Below are 21110 nucleotides of genomic sequence, written 5' to 3' on the forward strand. Positions count from 1 at the left end.
AAAAAAAAAAGTCAAATGCTCATTGGCAGAGCTTGAAGCTCAGTGGTTAAGTTAAATCCTCAGTACTAAAATAAAATAAAATATAAAAGTAGGAGCCGGGTTGTAGCATAGTGGTAAGCATGTACACAACATGAGCATGGCCTTGGGTTCAATACCCAGTACCAAAAAAATTACAACAGAAGTGAATGCTTATTATTAAAACTCAAATGACAGAGAAATACAATGGGTGAAAAGGAAACTCCTCCATTCATTCACCCATATTTTCTCTCCTCAGAAATAACCACTCTTAACAATGTCACCCCTCCATGTTTTTTCTATGCACAAAAAACAACAGATGGTTATAGGTAAAGGAGAAAATGTCTTACTTTGGTATTTGCTTTGTTCTCTGCTTTGCAACTTGCTCTATTCTTAATGTACTATGTACTTCCTTCCATGGCAGATAATACAAATGTTCTCACTTCATCCTTTTTAACAGCTGTGTAGTTTTACAAGCATGGGTACTTCTATTTCTTAAAATCATTACCCTCATTGAAGACAATATTTAATTTTTAGTTATTTAATAATTCCACTTGAATGATTAAATTTTTTTTAATGTAACATTTGGGAAGATTTCACATTTCTTGAGGATGAATTAAAAACAAAATGCCAGGGCTGGAGTTGTAGCTCAGTGGTAGAGCACTTGCCTGGCATGTGAGAGGCCCTGGGTTCGATCCTCAGCACCATGTAAAAAAATAAAGGTCTTATACCCATCCACAACTAAAAAAAACATTTTTTTAAAAATGCCACTTTTTCCACTTTATGTTTTTCAATAAAAGATTTCAAAATCATATACAACAACCACTACAATAAAAAAATCTAAAGATGCTAGGCACAGTGATGCACACCTGTAGTCCCAGCTACTTGGGAGCCTGGAGACAGGAAGATTGTTGAAGCACTGGAGTTTGGACCAGTCTGGGGAATATAGTGAAACCCTGTCTCTTAAAAAAGTCTAAAGAGTAAGAAGATAGCAGTTGTCCCCCTAAAATCTTGCTACCTTTAGTTATGTCAGTTCCATCTAACTTCCTAGTCAGCTGAAAGAAATAACTACTTACCATAGTCAACAACAGGAGAATCTAACAGCTGTTAATACTGAGTTTGAGTCTTACCTCTAATATCAAATATACTATGTCAAAAATTTTAAGTTTATTACTAAAGTGCTCAATAAAAGTGTTTTTTAAAATATTTTTTGTAGTTGTATATGGACACAATACCTTTACTTTATATATTCATCTTTATGTGGTGCTGAGGATTGAACCATGGGCCTCACACGTAGAGTGCTAGGCAAGCATTCTACCACTGAGCTACAACCCCAGCCCCAATAGTTTTTAAAATTCTGATGTCCTTAAAAAAAAGGAAAGCTCTGATAAGTTTTATTCTTATTTCTGGAGAAATTCAAAATAATATTCAGCTATGGCTAAATTCTTATTTTGACACTTGATCATTCTGTATTTAGTCAAAAAGAGAATTCAATGTACCTTCAATTTCTATGTGTTCATATAGGTAAGAATAAATGCATAGAAAAAGATCTAAAAGGAAAATCAAGCAGCTATAATGATGAAGAAAGTAACAGTTAAAATTTACATAGTACTGTACATGTCGAACACTAAGTTCTTTACAGAGTTTAACTGATTTAATCCTCACACCAGTCTTACAAGGTGGAAACACTGCTATCTCTTATAGATAAAGAAACTGAGGAACAGAGAAGTTAGTGCCTTGCCAAACTTCACAAAGCTAGTGAGTGGCAGCACTGGGACTCCCACACATAGTCTGCTCCCAAGTCAACCTTTAGCTTCTATACATGTCACAGAATATGGGAGGCCTTAATAAAAGATAGCTTTTGCTGTTATCTTTAAAATATTTTTTACAGAATTTTCATTTTTATAGCAATTTTTAATGAAACAAAATGTATAGAAAAAAATGTGTACTTACAAGAGATTTCTGCATATAAACCAAACTAAAAATTCACTTTTTAAAAATATATGTTTTTAAGTTGTAGATGGACACAATACCTTTATTTTACTTCTGTGTGGTGCTAAGGATCGAACCTTGTGCTTCACACATGCTAAGTGAGTGCTCTACCACTGAGGGCTGGGGCTGGGGCTCAGTGGTAGAGCATGTGTGAGGTACCACAAATAAATTAATTAATAAATAAAATAAAGATCCATCCACAATTTTAAAAATATTTTTTTAAAAATTCATTTTATACTAAAAAACTATGATAAGCACAGATTTTAATCAGGCCATCTCTGAAGCTTGTCAAATCCTCCCACCTTTTAGTGTCAGTGTCACTTGAGGCAAGAAGAGCTGTTTCAGCTCCTGTCATTATAAAGGAGGGCTGGTACAAACACATGAGGAGGAAACATGACCCCTGGAAAAAACAAGTTGAAATAGAATTTCCATAGGAATAGAATTCTAAGGAAAAGGGAAATCACTCTTCCTCCCAGACAAGTGCTAGCTCTACCATAATTTTTAGCCTAAAGCAATGTTTGCAAACTCAAAAGCTTATCAGGATGAGTCGGGGTTATAATGGGAATGTTAGAGATTCTGATAAATTTAAAACAGCATGTTCATTAAAGGGGACAATCACTATCTGGCCCATTATTGCCCTCAAGAACTCTGGACTCATTTAAATTTTCAAGAAAAGCCAGAAATACTGATACTTACAATTAAATCTTCTGGATTTAAAATTGAATTTTCATGTGGGGAAAAAAAAAAAAAGCTGCAGCCCTAATTTAGCCAGTTTGTAAATTTATAGTGATACTTTACTGACATTTCATCAAAAAAAGACAAATTCACCAGGCATGGTGGCACACACCTATAATCCCAGCTACTCGTGAAGCTGAGGAAGGAGGATCCCAAATCTGAGGTCAGCCTGGGCAACTCAATGAGACCCTGTCTCAAAAAAATAAAAAGGCCTGCAGATATAGCTCAGTATTACAGTGTTTGCTTAGTATGCACAAGACCGTGGGTTCAAACACCAGCACCATACACAAAAATGACAAACTCTGGTAACTAAAGTGGTCTCAGAAGTTGAAATAATCTTATAAGTTCAATATGCACTTCAGAATCCTCTGGGTTTCTAAAGAATTTCAAAGATTTCATTATCGATTTCCAATAATCTACAAATCTTGCTAAAATGTTTGCCCCACAGCTGTGGGTAGCCTAGCATTCATGTCAATCATACCTTTGCCGTATGGCCAGATAGCGGAGGTCCAGGCACCCCCGAACAATGAGGCCATAATCCTGCAGAAGCTTGCTGGCATCTTCTGAACATCCCACTCCAACTTTTAAAATGGTGCCATCTGCCAAAATGTCCAATAACGTTCTTGGTAGTATTTTACCTCCACAGATCAGCTTGGGTAAGCGAACCAAGACACACAGGCCACTTGGTGAGGCCATCTGTAACAGTGACAGAGGACTGGCTTTGCCTTCCAGATTCACCTGCAACAGAGCAAGAAAGACCATGATCTGCGGTTCATACCACTAAAGAGCAGTAAGCACAACACAAAACTGGGGGCAAGGGTGGGGTGGGGTAAGGCTAAGAGGCACATCTTAAACTTCCCAAAGAGAGAAGCCAACCAGATTTGGGGTTAAATCCAAGGAGAGTAAATACTAACAAACACAATGGACACTGTGAAGCAGCAACCTAAATAAAGCTTCCTGAGAGCCCAACTGTAGCCCTGAAACATGAGCAGTCCATAAATAGTGGCCAGCTGACAAAGAGGCACTCTGGGACACACATTGGCAGAGTCCGACACAGTACTAGAAAAGAGGGCTAAGGAGTAGAGTGCCAAATGACCATGTTCTCTTCATCATCCAGACTTTCGGACACACATACCAGCAACACCACTCACTTACCTTATCATCACACTCTCAAAAACTGATTTTTAAAAATAGGTAGGAAATACAGCTGTGTAAATAAGTGGTACCTGCCAATAAAACAAACCCTGGTGGCACAAAGTGCTTTCTCAGCATTTCTTATCTAAATGGTGGTCATAAAGATAAAAATGGATATTGAGCATTAAGTTAGGACATTTATATGTTAAGAGAAAAATAATTTCATGTATTATTCATATTTAGACCTAGGTTTCATCTTTTGGGGGTCATAGGTCAATTTGAAAAAATACTAAAAGCTAAAATGTTATCCCTAGAAAAATTTATATACAAAATTCACATATATTTTTAAGAGTTTAAAGATTCCCTAAAACTATCCATGGGATGTTGAGCATAGAGGTACAGTCCCATAATCCCAGCAACTCAGGACGCTAAGACAGGAGGATCACATGTGTGAAGCCAGCCTCAGAAACTTAGAGAGATCCTGTCTCAAAATAAAAAATAAAAAGGAATGGTGATGCAGCTCACTGGTAAAGGTCAAGCACCCCTGTGTTCAATCCCCAGTACCAAAACCAAAAAACTATCCATGGGCTCCAAAATGAGGTTCCCAATAAATTCCAATCCTTCTCATATTTCAGGAGAGGAAACTTAAGGCCTATAGGTGAAACAGTTTGACCAAATATGATGACTTAATAATAAAGCCAGGACTATAACCTAAATTTCCCAGTCTCTAGAGAAATACTTCTCAAAGGACAGTGATTTTTCCCTCCAAAGGAAATTTGGTAATGTCTGGAGAAAATTTTGGCTGTCACATATGGGAAAAAGAAGTGCACTGGGATCTAGTAGGTAGAGGCCAGAACGCTGCTAAACATCCCACACTGTACAGACTAGCCATTCACAATGAAAAATCACCTGCCCAAAATGTGAAAAATGGAGAGGTTGAAAGACCCTGTGCCAGGCTCTCTCACTGCCACACTACCTATGTGCAAGGCACTGCACAGTGCCATCACAGACATGATTATGGAAGCATGGTTCCTGATTCAGGAACATACAACCTCACAGGAGGTGCAGCAGACATTAGAAACACAAGCTGACAAACACAGAAAACAACACAGCAAATACCAAAGGAGTGATTCAAACAGTGTCACAAGTAATCAGCAGGAATATTTCATAGTTGAGCTAACCAAAGTCACAGAGAGAAACGAGCACCACAAAGAGCTGCTGTTAAAAATAAAATATTTGAGAGTCTTGGCCCTCAAATTCTCCCCTAATGCTAAGTAAAATATGAGTTAATTCATACAAGCCTTAGAATTTCCTCTCAGGCACTGCTTTACAAATAAGTAGTAGTTCTATACTCTTAAAACAAACCATGCCAGTGTAATCTCTATGGTGTCTATCTCAGTCAAGATCCAAAAGACTTAGAAGAAATATGACTACTTCTGGGTGTGGTGGCACACAACTGTAGTCTCAGTGACTCGGGAGGCTGAGGAAGAAGGATCACAAGTTTAAGGTTAGCCTCAGCAATTTAGCAAGGCCCTAAACAACTTAATAAGACCCCATCTCAAAATAAAAAATAAAAAGGACTGAAGACATGGCTCAGTGTGGGCTCAATCCCCAGTACCAAAAAACAAAACAAACAAACAAAAAGAGAACTGAATATTGGTTTTTGTTCTATACCAATCCATCTTGATGTGGCAAAACTGCCTTTTTCATTAATAAGCAGCTTTCTCCCCCTGTAATACAGGCTGAATATCCCTTATCCAAAAATCTTGACACCAGAAGTATTTTGGATTTAGATTTTTTTTCAGATTTTGGAATAATTGCATATAAAATGAAATATCTTGAGGATGAGACCCAAGTCTAAACATAAGATTCATTTATGTTTCATATATACTTGATATATACCACCTAAAGGTAATTTTGTACAATATTATTAGCACAGCTGCATTTTGGCTATGACCTGTCACATGAGGTTAGGTGTGGACTTTCCACTTGTATCATGTCAGCACTCAAGAATTTTCAGATTTTGGAGCATTTTAGACTTTCAGATTAGGGATGCTCAATGTATATCTGCCCTGCCTTAGAAAAGGCTATAGCTCTCTACTTCTAATATGTAGTACTGCTAATTTGGCATAAAACCCCCTGCAAATTCTTAAGGCTTGACCTTTGCACATCAGGTCCAATAAATAAAATATACAACTAAATACAAACATACATATGCCTTTTAAAAAATATATTTATTTTTTGGTTATAGTTGGACATAATACCTTTATATTACTTATTTATTTTTCTGTGGTGCTGAGGCTCAAACCCAGGGCCAATACATATGCCTTTTTAATAGTGCTTCTGTACTGTGTTGAAGATCCAATATATTTTAATCAGTTTACTCACTAGGCATCCAAATGTATAATTATGATTCCAATTTACATTGAATGCACAATTAGAAGTGTAATTTTTCTAGAAAGGCAATTTAGCTTAAAGAATAAGATGCCCAGTTTTTATTTCTCATATTTCCCCTTTCTCTTTATTTCATTAGTATCATTTAATCATGTGGTCTCTGGGGTTTTTTAAGAATTATTTAACCCACATAAAATTTTTTGAGATATACACAATATACGGTCATATGCCATGTAATGTTTCAGTCAATAATATGGGTCACATATACAATGGTGGTCCCATATGTTTATAATGGAGCTGAAAAACTCCTGTCACACAGTGATGGACATATAGCCATTGTAACATCATAGCACAAAGCATTACTCACATATTTGTAGTGATGCTGGTATAAAGAAACCTACAGAATGCCAGTCATAAAATAAAGCACACCCAACACAAAGATAAGATACATTTGAGGTAATGAATGTCTATTATCCTGATCTTATCATTGCACACTCTATTCAAGTATTGAGATATCACACTGTACTCCATAAATATGCAAAATTATGTAATATTTTAAAATAAAAATACATATCAAAAAGTTTAAAACATACCACTAAGTATAGTACATAATACTTGATAATAATAAATGAATAAGCCAAGTGTGCTGGTGCATACTTGTAATCCCAGTGACTCAAGAAGCTGAGGAAAGAGGATCACAAGTTTAAAGCCAGCCTTAGCAACTTAGCAAGATTCTGTCTAAACATAAAAAAGGCTGGGGATGTAGCTCAGTGATAAAGCACCCCTGGGGTCAACCTCTTAATACTGCAAAAATACTACCACCAACAACAACATAATAACAAACAACTATATTACTAGTTTATATATATCACATTTTTATTATTTTAGACTGTACTCCTACTTATAAAAAAAAGTTTACTGTAAGACGTATGTCATGTTCCTCCAGTAGCAGCCTCATACAATCTCCTGTTTATGGCATCTCTGGATTGCATCAAAAGGCCACAACAAGTGACTAACCATACCACACACCATAATGCTCACATAATGACAAAGTTGCCTAATGAGACATTTCTAGAATGTATTATTTTCAATAAGTGGCACATGACTGTACATGTATATTTATTTATAAATCACGTACATGTAATGTGGTACTACTGCATTATATACATATTGTGGACTGGAGATTGAACCCAGAGCCTCATGCATGTTAAGTATGTGTTTTATCACTGAGCTACACCCCTACTCCTGTATACACTATTAAATATACGCAAAATGAGATGGGCATCATTGTACCCTAGGTACATGTTTGACTGCACATATGGTGTGATGCTACATTGTGTACAACCACAGAAATGTAAAGTTGTGCTGCAATTGTGTACAATGAAACAAAATGCATTCTGCTATCATATATACCTAATTAAAATAAATAAATAAATTAAAAATACACAAAAGTAATAATTTTAAATGAATTATGTTATCAGTCATTACAGATGAAATTTATAACACTACTGTTTCAGTGATTCATTTAAAGAACATAGGGTTAGAGAACTTTCTTCCTGAGAGTCAAAGGGTAATCCATTTTAGCTTCAGTAAAAACTGAGAGCTGTTAAGTCTCTGGCAAGGCCTAGGAGTCTTTAAATGATCCCATGATGGCAGTAGAGAGTAAAAAATGATATGGGACCATATTCTGGGCTGGCACAGGTTAACTAAGGAATATAGTCTGTGGAGTTAACAAATCAGTTAAATTTAGCCTGAGGCTTTTAGAAATAAGTTTTCCCTGTTCAAGTGGCCCTGTACAACCTGTGTGGCTGGAGAATAATATGAAAGGATGGGAAAAGAGTAAGGAGACAAAATCAGAAAAAAAAAAAAAAGAGAGAGAGAGAATGTAACTAAGACATCTGAATTTTATTTTAAGCAATTAGAAGGGTTTTTAAATGGAGGACTGATGTGATCTGCTTTTTTTTTTTTTTTTTTTTGATGGTGGTCCTAGGAAACCAACCCAGGGCATCAGGCATACTAGGCAAGCACTCTACTACTGAGCTATACCCCAGCCCTGTCTTCCTTTTTTTTTTTTTTTTTTTTTTTCCTTTTTGGTACCAGAGATTGAACTCAGGGGCACTCAGCCACTGAGCCACATTCCCAGCTCTTTTTTAAATTTTATTCAGAGACAAGGTCTCACTGAGTTGCTTAGGACCTCACTAAATTGCTGAGGCTGGCTTTGAACTTGTAATCCTCCTGCTTCAGCCGCCAGATCCACTGGTATTATGGGTGTGCACCACCATGCCAGGCTAAAAGACCATTTTGGAAACTCTCTGGAGAAGGACTGAAGATGCACAAGAGTTAAAGCAGGTAGGCCAGTCAGGAGGCTTCTGCAATAGTCTAGATGCAAGATACTTGAGGCTTTGGAAATAGCAGAGGAGATACAGAGAAGTAGATGGATTCGATATATATGTTGGAAATAGCATCAATAATACTTGTTAAGTGGGAAAGGGAGGGGTTAACCATAAGAAGAAAGAAGTGAACTTCAAGCAGGCTTGAGGCCTGGGCCTGCAGAAGGATGCTCTTGGGAAAATAACCTTTATTTAGCTCACTCTTTATTGCATCAATTATTTGCACCTGTTAGCAAGGACATATGCAGTAAATCTCCAGAAACAATCAGGCAGGAGTCACCAGCCAGAAAGGTACTTAGTAACATCTTCATCTCTACCTCCAAAGGCAAAAGGCAAATGGCTTCTAAAACATGGCAGGAGCCCCATTTTGTACACCTTACCATGGGCAACTCAGGGGTATCTGGAAACTCATGCCTCTGTCTGGTAGCATGTTTTGCTAATTCCTGCTTTGGATAACCATTTCATATATTGAATTTTCATATATCTTGCCAAGAAATTTAACATACTATAAACATTTATTAACAAACTATAGTATTGTCAGGAGCTGCCACATAGGAATAGAGCGCCCCTTAGCTTTGAGCAATGAGAATGTGGAGATGCAGCAAGCCAGCCGTGGGCTGTGTGTGTGTGAACTATAAGCACTGAGCACACAAAGTGGACTGAACCGATGTTGCCTCTGTTTGGGCGGGTGACAGATGTTTCTTTTTGCTGGATCTGCCTAAGATCCCCACACAGCTCATGAGATGGGCGTGGCCTTCCTAGATGTCAGTCAACCTACTGACAGCAAGACATGAAGAAGCTAGACTCAACCCCCTGAAACCTGATCCCTTGCCTCATTTGAATGGCTTTTCCCCAATAAAAAGGTTCAGCATGTGTTCCCCACTCTTTCTTGCCTGTCTTGCCCCCTTGTGGGAGCTGTAGCTGAGGAGTGGTCACTAAACCCAAAGAAAAGGTACTTTCTGTGTCTGTGTGTGTGTCTTTATTTAGTCCCCAAATTCATTTGGAGTGACCCTGACCAGTTTACTCGTGTGATGCGACACAGAATGTTAAAAAATTTAGCATATGGGCTGGGGATGTGGCTCAAGCGGTAGCACGCTCGCCTGGCATGCGTGCGGTCCGGGGTTCGATCCTCACCACCACATACAAACAAAGATGTTGTGTCCACCGATAACTAAAAAAATAAATATTAAAATTCTCTCTCTCTCTCTCTCTCTCTAAAAAAAAATTTTAGCATACCATAACTGCCTATTTGTCTGATGTTCAATTATATCACCGTTGGACAACTCTTATTTTTTTAATATTTATTTTTTAGCTGTAGTTGGACACAATGCCTTTATTTTATTTATTTATTTTTATGTGGTGCTGAGGATCGAACCCAGGGCCATTCACGTGCTAGGCTAGTGCTCTACCACTGAGCCACAACCCCAGCCCCACCGCTGGACAACTCTTAAGAGAGGGGAAGGGTTCCCTGATTGTCCTTGATTGTACGGAAAAGTAGGAATAACACATTTAAGAAGAAAAATCCAGAGTTCTATTAGGAACATATTGAGGGGTTTTTTTGCTGTTATTGTTTTGTAGTACTGTGGATTAAACCCAGGATTTCACATATGATAGGCAAATATTCTACCACTGAGGTACATCCCTACCCCTTTTTCAAAATTTTATTTTGAGATAGCATCTCCCTAAATTTCCCAGGCTGTTCTTGAACTTGTGATCCTCCTGTCTTGGCCTCTGGGAAGCTGGGATTACAAGTGTGCACCACTGTGCCTGGCAGGAACATGTTAAGTTTGAGATCACTATTAGACATTTAAGAGCAGATGTCAAGTAGATAGGTGGACATAAAAGACTGACATTCTATTTTTAAGACCAATTAGCATATAAATGATATCTAAAGCTATAAAATTAGATAATAAGAACATGAAATATAGGGCATAAATTAGTGCCTGTTGATACATATATTTATTTATTTATTTATTTATACACACACATATTTATTCTTTTGGGGCCTTCACATATTTAAAAACTTATGCCAGAATTTTTAAATTAGTAGAATTCACATTTTAAAAAATTCATATTCTAAATTTCTTTTTCAAGACTGGACAATCTGGCAATACTTGGCTTAAATAACATAGCAGCTTCTTCATTCATGAGACATTAATTAGAATTCACCATAATGTCTTCTCAACACTGAAGCTAGCTGTCCTCATATTTGTACACCACTGTTTCCCAGGATCCACTTCTCTATCAAAAGTAGGAAATTGGAAGATAGCCCAAGAAGTCCTCACGTCTAAAGAAAGAATGAGCTGGGTGTGGTACAGCATGCCTGTAAGCAACTTAGTGAGACTCTTGTCTCAAAATAAAAAGGGACAGAGCTTCAGTGATACAGCATCCCTGGGATCAATCCCCAGTACTGTGGGGGAAAAATTTTTTTTAAAAAAGAGAGAAAGGTCTGGGGATGTACTCAGTGGTAAAGTGCCCTAGGTACAATTCTTGGTACCAAAATAAAAAAGGAAAAGAGAAAATGAGAAGGAACATATTTCTTTATGAATTTAAGGATAGCTGAAAATACCATCACTCTACATCATTCATTCACCTTACCCATTTGGACCTTATAAGCATCTGAGTTTGTAATTCCTGGGGTAGATAAACCATCTGAGTTTCGTCAATATTTAGATGCTAAGTAGAAGGGAGATCAGAAAAGGGAAAAGAGGGGGAAAGGGTGTAGCTCACTAGTAGAGCACCTGACTGGCATGCACATGGCCCAGGGTTTGACCCCATGGTGGCACACGGCTGTAATCCCAGCAATTTGGGAGGCTAAGGCAGGAGTATTGCCAAGACAAATCGGAAAGCAGCAAAGAGCAGACAGGAGAGCACAAGTGCATGAAAGCCAAGCAGAAAAAGTCATGTAAAGGAGTTGTGCAGATGCTTTTGAGAGTCCCAAGAAGTGTCCACTGGATTAAAAAGCAAGTCTTCAATTTGATGAGTGGAACATTATGGAAGGATGTCGAATTAAAGTAGGCTAAAGAATAAATGTATATAACCAGAGATATAAAAAATTGGTTCTATATATGTAATAAGAATTGTAGGGGCTGGGGTTATGGCTCAGCGGTAGAGTGCTCGCTTTGCACATGCAAGGCCCTGGGTTCGATCCTCAACACCACATATAAATAAATAAAATAAAGTTATTGTGTCCAATTACAACTACAAAAAATAAATATGTTTTTAAAAAAGAATTGTAATGCATTCTGCTGTCATATATAAATTTAAAAATTTACATTAAAAAAAGAAAAGGAAATTCTACTTGAGAAAGTAGAGGAAAAGAAATAATAGAGCAGAACTTGATGAAACAAAATACAAAGAAGATTAACAAAGTCAAAAGTTGTTTCTTTGAAAAGACTAAACTCGTGGAAGAAATAATCAAGAGAAAAGGAGAGAGGCTGGGATGTGGGTCAAGTAGTAGCACGCTCGCCTGGCATGCGTGGGGCGCTGGGTTCGATCCTCAGCACCACATAAAATAAAATAAAGATGTTGTGTCCACCAAAAACTGAAAAATAAATGTTAAAAAAAAAAGAGAAAAGGAGAGAAGTGTGAATAGCAAAGTCAGGAATGAAAAAAGACTTCTTTATATTATTTATCAAACAGGAAAAAAATTGTCAGAGGATATTATGAACAAGCTTATGCAAATAATTTAAATATTTGAAAGATATATTTCAATAAAAATAAATAATAAAATAAAAAATAAAGACTAAAAATTATCAAAACTGAGATACTGTGGGGGCTGGGGTTGTGGCTCAGTGGTAGAGCGCTCGCCTAGCATGTGCGAGACCCTGGGTTCGATTCTCAGCACCACATAAAAATAAATAAATAAAATAAAGGTTTAAAAAAAAAAAAAACCTGAGATATTGGGGATGTGGACCAGTGGTAGAGTGCTTGCCTAGCATGCTCAAGGCCCCAGGTTCAATCCCCAGCACCACAAGCAAATAAACAAAAAAAAAAAAATAAAACTTGCTAAAACAGACACATAAAAAACAGAAAATATGAACAGCTCATAATTTTAAAACTTTCTTTAAAAGAAAATTTCAGATGGCTTCACCAATAGACTCTAACTAAACATTTAAGGAAAAAAGAATGTAGATCTTACACAAACTCTTCTAGAAAACAAAAAAATAGGGAATACCTGTAACCTACTGTATTATGTTTTGTTTTGTTTGCATAGATTTTTATCAAAGCCTTTTTTCATGAAGTTTTTATATTACAGAAATTTGGGAAAGGAAGTCATCTGAAGGGAGACGTGGCATCCAGCATGAATTCAATATATACAAAAGTCAACAATAAATTGGACATGGTGGCACACTGCTGTAATCCCAGCAATTTGGGAGGCTAAGGCCAGAGTATTGCCAAGTTTGAGACTAGCCTCAGCAACTTTGTTGGATGCTCAGCAACTTAGTGAGACCTTGTCTCAAAATAAAAAAATAAAAAGGACTGGGAATTGGAGATCGGTGTTAAAGTACCCCTGGGATCAATCACCAGTAAAAAAACAAAAATATTGATTGCAACTAGTATTTAATGAGCACTTTCTATATGTTAAAACTATACTGAAGCCTTTGTACTGGATATAGGTACCATTACACCCTTATTACAGACAAATAAGTAAACTGAGACTCAGAGAGCTAAGAAGCTAAGCAGCTTATTCGAGTTCACAGAATAATCAGTGAAAATGGAACTCAAGAAGGTTCATCCAACTCCAGAATCCAAAATCATAAGTATTCCTCTATCCTAAGAAGAGCAGCAGCTTCATCTGCCAAAATCTACCCACAAGCTGGGAACAAACTAATTCTCCATTCAGCCTTCCTACCTGACCAGCCAAAGCACCTAGTCAGAAAAACAGAACAGGTCTGTGTTTCGTTTTTTATTTAATTTTTTGCTTTTTAACTTACCCACTCACAGTCGATTCCAAGTACTGGAAACTCTTCTAACTCGCTCCTGAGCAAGGGCTCAATCTGATCCCACTCTGCCTCCTGAGACACTGTCACCACATCTGCATGGAGAATTCTCTCCTCCCAGGAGGCTCTGGGAACACCAGAGGGCAGCTGGTGCTCTTCTGAAGGGGGCTGCTCTCTCCTTGGTGTCACTTGCTCTTGCTGCTGCTGCTGCTGCTGCTGCTGCTGCTGCTGCTGCTGCTGCTCCTGCTCCTGGGTCACACCACTTGTCTTACTCCTGCGTCGCTGGATGCCTTTCCATAGGACAAATCCCCCCACAGCCACTCCCAGAAGGGTGGTCACTGTCAAAGCCACTAAATTCTGTCTAGACATCTTCAACTTTTTACTGTTTAGGAAAGCATTTTACTAATCACACAACCTGCAAAACAAACATCAAAAATATATTTACATACAGAATATAAACCCTATGTATAAACAAGTTTTCCCCTAAAAACTTCCACCTACAATCCTTATACCCACAAACTAAAACAACTGCTATAAATTTCCACATCAAACAATAGAATTTTTTTCATTTTTGTACTTTTTCATTCCATCTCTATCTTCATCCTTCCCACCAAAAACTCCCTAGCCCTCTGATAGTTACCCAGGGTTCCCTTAATGATATAAAATCTTATTAATCAAAACAGAATAAGCTAGACCTTCACCTTGGATTATTGATTTACTAGTAAATGAATTGATTAGTTAATGATTCTTTCTCAATGTGTTTGCAGTTTAGCGGGGCGTGGTCACACAAGCCCTCAATCCCAGCTACTTGGAAGGCTAAGGCAAGGATCACAAGTTTGAGGCTAGCCTCCACAACTTAACAAGACCCTGCTCCAAAATAAAAATTAAAAGGGCTGAGGATGTACCTCAGTAGTAGAACATCCTGGGTTTAATCCCCAGTACCACATACACTGGAAAAAAAAAAAGTGTTTGAACTTTAAACCTTTAATCTCCTACCAGCTGAATAAAAAAAAAAAAAAAAAAAAAAAAACTTAATCATCTATCAGTTGGTGGGGTGACTGTTTTACTCTTCTGGCAGGTGTGGGCAGTAGAGGCAGAGGAAATGGGCTTGAAAATAAATATTTTCCTGTTGCTCCAGAAGTTTCTGTTGATCAGTAGTTCTCCAAAGAAATTGCCTCAGTTTCTACAAGGTAAGGCAGGGGCAGCATGAAAGGGGAAGAACAACAAGGGATGAAAAAAGAAAAAGGTGACACTTGGATATTGTGATGATTTAGATATTAGGAGTTCCCCAAAAGCTCATGTGGAGACAGTGCAACAGTTTAGAAGTGAAATGATTAGACTGTGGGAGCCTTACTCAGATCAGTGCACTAATACCCCCAGGGATTAACTGGGTGGGGACTAGGCAGGTAGGGTGTGGCTGGAGGAGGTGAGTCTTTGGGGCAAGCCTTCCGAGTATGTATTTTGTATTTGGTGAGAGAGAAGTTGTCTCTCCCAGCTTCTGGGTTGTCCTGTCTTGAGCTGCTTTCCTCCTCCCAGCCTTTCCACCATGATGTGCTGCCTTATCTCAGGCCCAGAGCAACAGAGCTGGCTGGCTATGGACTGAGACTTCTGAAACTACTAGACCCAAATAAACTTTTCCTCCTCTAAAATTGTTCTTGTCAGGTCTTCTGGAGTAAAAGCTGACTAAAACAAATATCCAAGATGCCCAGAAGGAAGTTTCAAACAAATGCCACAGGACCAGGAAGGTTAATGAAGATAAAAGAAGCATACCACAAAATAGTCCCTTTGCCTTTATCTTAGCACATGTGGCTTTTACCATGTATCTTTTGTTTTCCTCATTTCTGATAAACAAATGAGTATACAGTGTTATTTCTATACTATTAAAAACAACAAGTTGGGCATGGTGGCACATGTGAGAGGCTGAGGCAGGAGGATCTAAATTCAAGGCCTGCCTCAGTAATTTAGTGAGGCCCTGAGCAACTCAGCAAGACTCTGCCTCAATATAAAAAATACAAAAGGGCAGGGATGTGGCTCAGTGGTTAAAAGCCCCTGGGTTCAAGCCCTGGTACGAAAAAAAAAAAAAATCAGTAAAAGTGTGATAATAACTGGTCAGTGGCTCTTGGCCTCAGTGGCAGGAAGAACACAGGGCAATAACCACTCAGCACACGCTGTTGGATTCCTCGTGGGAAGAAGGCCCAGTGTAGTCAGATACTGTGCTAATCAAGATCACTCAGGGATCTGAATTTTACAAGGAATGTTACCACTTTTAAATATTAGCAATAAACTTACAGTTTCTATAAATATTGTGTCAGTCTAGCATGTTGCTGAGCAATCATGCGTGGGCTCTGGCCCCAAACCTCAACTGAGCAAAGACAGAGCAAATCTACAACGCCCTGCCTAACTGCCGTACCTTTTCTATGACTCAGGGTTTCCCAATGCGTCCTGTTTTTATCACTTTTTTAAAGTTTCACAAACTTTACTAAAATAATTTTATATTTACAACAATGTAGATTATACCTATGTCTATAGAGATATTCAGCTACTGGAATTAAAAAATGGCATCACAACAATTGTGACAATAAGAATAAAAAATGGTAATATACTGGCTATGCTGTTTTTAAAAACATTTACTTTGGTTTAGAAACTGTGCTAAGTACTTCAAATATACTTTTTCTAGTGCTTTTATTGAATAGGAAACAGGCTTAATGAGATTAAATAACTTGTATAAAGAGACATCTGTTTAAAAGAATTTTGAGTAGATATAAAAAGACTTTCCTTTCCTACTCTAAATAACACAAATTCTGAGGAAAAACAACTGAAAAGATAAAAAAAAATTAATATGCAGTCGAGCTGAGAGAGAGAAAAAAAGAAATCATCAGATATCAGAAATGGAAGTGGAAACCAGGTAGAGACCACAACTCAGACCAGCCCTAGCACTGGGGGCAGAAGTCGAGGTCACAGGCCTAGGACACATTGGGACCCAAAAGAGTGCTGCTCTGTCCAAGAACAGGGACCTGAAAAAGTTTTTCCACTATGGGGTAGGCAAGCCACCTGCCCTACAGGCTTAGAGTATAAACAGAGCACCAAAAGAGAAGACAGAGCCTGGAGCCATGCTGTGCAGAGACAGGGCCCAAGTTTACACTCCCCTAACAAAAGGAAACCCAAAGTCAAGAAAATGAATTAAGACTGATTCACAATTGCTGAACTCTGCTGTTAACTAGACAAAGTCAATTACAGAAGTATGGTCTACATTATATATGTTTCTAGCAAGATTTCCATGGAAGACCTATTCTAAGACCAGTCCCTGGAAAAGGGCTTACAAATGAATCAAAACCAACAAGCTGGGAGCAGAGGGGCACACCTATAATCCCAGTGGCTTGGGAGGCTGAGGCAGGAGGATCAAAGCCAGCCCTAGGAATTTACCCAGGCACCAGGCAATTCAGTGAGACCCTGTCTCTAAATAAAATACAAAAGAGAGCTAGGGATGTGGCTCGGTAGTTGAGTGCTCCTGGGTTCAATCCCTGGTACCCCCAAACAACCACAAAAACCTCTAAAGCTAATAAAATGAGTTCATAGAGCCATCAAACAAAAGTTTCCATATCTGGAATCTGAAAGGGACTTTAGAGCAAGAATATTCACAGGTAATAAGAAAATAATAGCTAAAACATGAATAAGAGAAAAAAATTAAAAGCAGAATTCTAGGTATGGAAATATTTTTAAAATTTTTAAATGTAATACTCAATGAACAAGTTACACACCAGATTAGACACACATAGAGAGTCATGAACTGAAGATAAGTCTTAGGATGTTACCCAGAATGCAGTGTGAAGAAATAAAGAGGGAGAACCACAATGGAGTAGAGGAATGGAGAATGGACAGAAATTCCAGTATCTAAGTAAAAAAGACTTGAAATATATGAAGGGGATCAGATTTAGAACAGTTTTCTGAGTCTCAAGATGGATAAATTAAATCTATCCACAAACAGACTTGTATCACAATGTTCACAGCATCTTCATTCATCATAGCCAGAAACTAGAAAAAGCCCAGGTGGTACATCTCTATATGGAAATACTACTCAACAACGAAAAGGTGTGAATTGACAAATGCGACATGGATGAATCTCAAATACCTTCAGGCTGTGTGAAAGGAACCAGACATAAGCTCACATACTAGATAGACAGTTAGATAGATAGATAAATAGATAATAGATAAGGCTCTGCTTATATAAAGTTCTAGAACAGCTAAACCTACCCTATGGGTTTAGCAGTAAATGCTCCTGGAGGAGAGAGGAGTACAGGGCAAAGACACTGCACCTGAGATCTGAAGGACAAAAGGAAGCCCATCATCCAAAATCTCAGGAAGAACATTTCAGGCATGAGGGAACTTTCTGGAATGGTGGTAAAGTTCTATAGCTTGTAGGGGTTTGGAGTTATAGTTCTCAAGATTATTTCTGATTTTTTACTCTGCTGGACTGATTGTGGTCTTTCTCACCAGAGTGCACACTCCATGACAGCAGAAACAACTGGCAATTTTTTAAAAAATATTTTTTCAGCGGTAGGTGGTCACAATATCTTTATTTTATTTATTTTTATGTGGTGCTGAGGATCAAACCCAGTGCCTCACATGTGCAAGTGCTGGGAACAGAAGTGATAATACTCAATAAATCTTCATTAAGTAAATAAAACTCAATTTGAGGTATTATATTAATATGTTAATGATAAATGTCTAATTCAATCATTGGATTATAAGATTTTTTATTATTTTTTAAATTTATTTATGACAGCAAAATACATTACAATTCTTATTACACATATAGAGCACAATTTTTCATATCTCTGGTTGTATACAAAGTATATCACACCAATTTGTGTCTCTGTATATGTACTTTGGATAATAATGATCATCACAATCCACCATCATTTCTAACCCCATGCCCCCTCCCTTCCCCTCCAACCCCTCTGCCCTATCTAGAGTTCATCTATTCCTCCCATGCTCCCTCTCCCTATCCCACTGAATCAGCCTCCTTATATCAAAGAAAACTTTCAGCATTTGGGTTTTTGGGATTGGCTAACTTCACTTAACATTATCTTCTCTAACTCTATCCATTTACCTGCAAATGCCACGGTTTTATTCTCTTTTATTGCTGAGTAATATTCCATTGTATATATATGCCACATTTTTTTTTATCCATTCATATATTGAAGGGCATCTAGGTTGGCTCCATAGTTCAGTTATTGTGAATTTTGCTGCTATAAACATTGATGTGGTTGGGTCCCTGTAGTATGCTAATTTTAAGTCCTTTGGGTATAGACCGCCAAGGAGAGAGATAGCTGGGTCAAATGGTGGTTCCATTCCCAATTTTCCAAGAAATCTCCATACTGCTTTCCAATATTGGCTGCACCAATTTGCAGCCCCACCAGCAGTGTATGTAAGATTGTTTATTCAAGAGAAAAAAGAGTTAATTTCCATTACTGAGCCTTATTGCTCTGAATAGGCATTATGATTCCATACTGGGCCAGGAGTGAGAAAACTGGAACCTTGCTGGGAGTTCCACACCTTTCAGTGCTCCCCAGCTCCTATGACTGAAGCAATCTACAGTCCTTATTTTAAATTTTTTTTGTTTTATAAATTAATTATTTTATATAATTTTATATTATTTATATTTTATATATAAGCAAACATCAAACTATTTAACAATAGTTACATAAGAGTAGTAGGATTATGAACAATTTTTTTTTCAAATTCTATATGTATCTAGAATTTTATAGTGGTATATATTCATACTTAGAAAAACAAAGTTTTTTGTTAAGTGTTTTTTAAAGATAGGCAATGTAAATATACCCACTTAATATGTAATTCTATTTCTGGGATAAATCACATTTTAATTAAGTGACTATGTCAAAATTATTCAGAAAGATGATAACAACATGGGTCCCAGAGTCAAATAGCCTGGGTTCAAATCCAACCTCTGCCATTTGCTAACTATATGAACTTGTGCAATTTACTGAATTTTTCTATACCTCTGTTTCCTCATTTGTGAAATAGGAAAGATAGCACCTACTATGTAAGATTATTGTGAGGCTTAAGATTATCACTGTAATTTACTAAGCATATTGGCTAGTTCATTAGAGTTCAATAAATGTTAGCTACTAATATTACACAGAACTCCTATTAAAGGAAAAGAAAGAATCTTTGACTAAAACTTAGGAGTCAAGTACAGTTTCCATCCAATTAAAAATTCCTTTCGATAGTTATCTTGACAGACCATGACCTATCTCTGCTGAATACTTTCAATCAGAGTTCACCATCTGAAGAGGCAGTTTTCGTTAAAAAGTCACTGCAATCCTCAGCACCACATATAAGTAAATAAAATAAAGGTATAAAAAAAGAAAAGTTAAAAAAAAAAGTCATTGCATCTGTAAAAGCCACCTACATAGAAATTACTCTTTGATACTCAGCTGGTCTCTGAAATGACAAGAGTTTGCTCCCTCCTAAGAGCCTATCAAATAGTGAAGACAGTTCTTAAGGCTGCTTTAAGTTCTTCCTAACTTATAAACTTGAAGGCAAGGGCCTCCGGGTTTGTCAACATACCTCCTCCAATGTGGCACCCAAGTCTGTACTCAACACTTGAGAAATGGTCTAAATGAGGCAGATAACAATGATACTACTACTTCCCATTATGTGGGCCCTATATTTTATTAATAAGATATGAAATAACACATTTTTTAGTAACAGCAACATACTGTTAGGTCCCATATGAAGTTTATGGTAAAATAAAATTGAGTGATACAGAATCAATCCACATTTTATGTATTTCTAGTTTCTACTTTGCACTTAAATTCAATACTTTGTTTCTTCTTTACAAATGTTGTTTCAGCCAAACATTTCATCTGCTGACACCAGTTTGCAGTTTCACTATGCCTTCCCTCTCAAAAGATGATCTTATACACAAATGTGAAACTTTGTTTTCAAAGAAAATACCATCTTCTAACATGTTTTAATGCTGTTTATTTCTATATAGAGAGGTTTTGTTAGTTTTTGTTTTGTCTTTTCTAGCCAAAGGACTCATTCAGTAAACATGTATACAGCACCTTAATAAGGCAGACTTGGTACTAGAGAGGATAAAGAGGGTTAAAAGGCACAGTCTGTCTTCAAAATATTTAGGATTTCACAAAAGAGAAATACATGTACTGAACAAATTGCAGTTGGTGAGATAACACTAACAACTGAAGCATAGAAAGCACAGGCAAGAACAACAAAGAAGGGCAGTTGTTTTTAAGGGACACTTACTAGAGAGATGATACCTGATTAGTGTTAAAAGTGAGCAAGAGGGGCTGGGATTGTAGCTCAGTGGGGGAGCACTTGCCTCACACTTGTGAGGCACTAGGTTCAATCCTCAGCACCATATAAAAGCAAAATAAAGATATTGTGTCCATCTACAACTAAAAATATATTTTTTTAAATGGGCAAGAGTCCTCCAGGTGCACAAATAAGAGATGTCCCTCCA

General features: G+C 37.4%; 1 protein-coding gene across 5 annotated transcripts in view; it reads right to left on the reverse strand.

Annotated features, from left to right (window-relative positions):
• Exd2 (exonuclease 3'-5' domain containing 2) overlaps window positions 1-21110 on the reverse strand; it is a 61436-nt gene that overhangs the window by 29407 nt on the left and 10919 nt on the right. For 4 of the 5 annotated variants that reach the window (XM_046461662.2, XM_046461661.2, XM_046461663.1 and 1 more), the window contains 2 exons: window positions 13598-14018; window positions 3224-3480 (listed from right to left, as the gene is read on the reverse strand). In XM_046461662.2, the coding sequence (XP_046317618.1) occupies window positions 3224-3480; window positions 13598-13972 (632 nt within the window). In that variant the 5' untranslated portion in view covers window positions 13973-14018. The remainder of the gene's footprint in view (window positions 1-3223; window positions 3481-13597; window positions 14019-21110) is intronic. The other variant, XM_058584540.1, reaches the window with a different exon arrangement.

This window comes from Marmota monax, unplaced genomic scaffold (genome assembly GCF_021218885.2).
Source record: "Marmota monax isolate L192 unplaced genomic scaffold, Marmota_monax_Labrador192_F-V1.1 WCK01_AAM20220418_F8-fsc00001, whole genome shotgun sequence".
Taxonomy (NCBI): Eukaryota; Metazoa; Chordata; class Mammalia; order Rodentia; family Sciuridae; genus Marmota; species Marmota monax.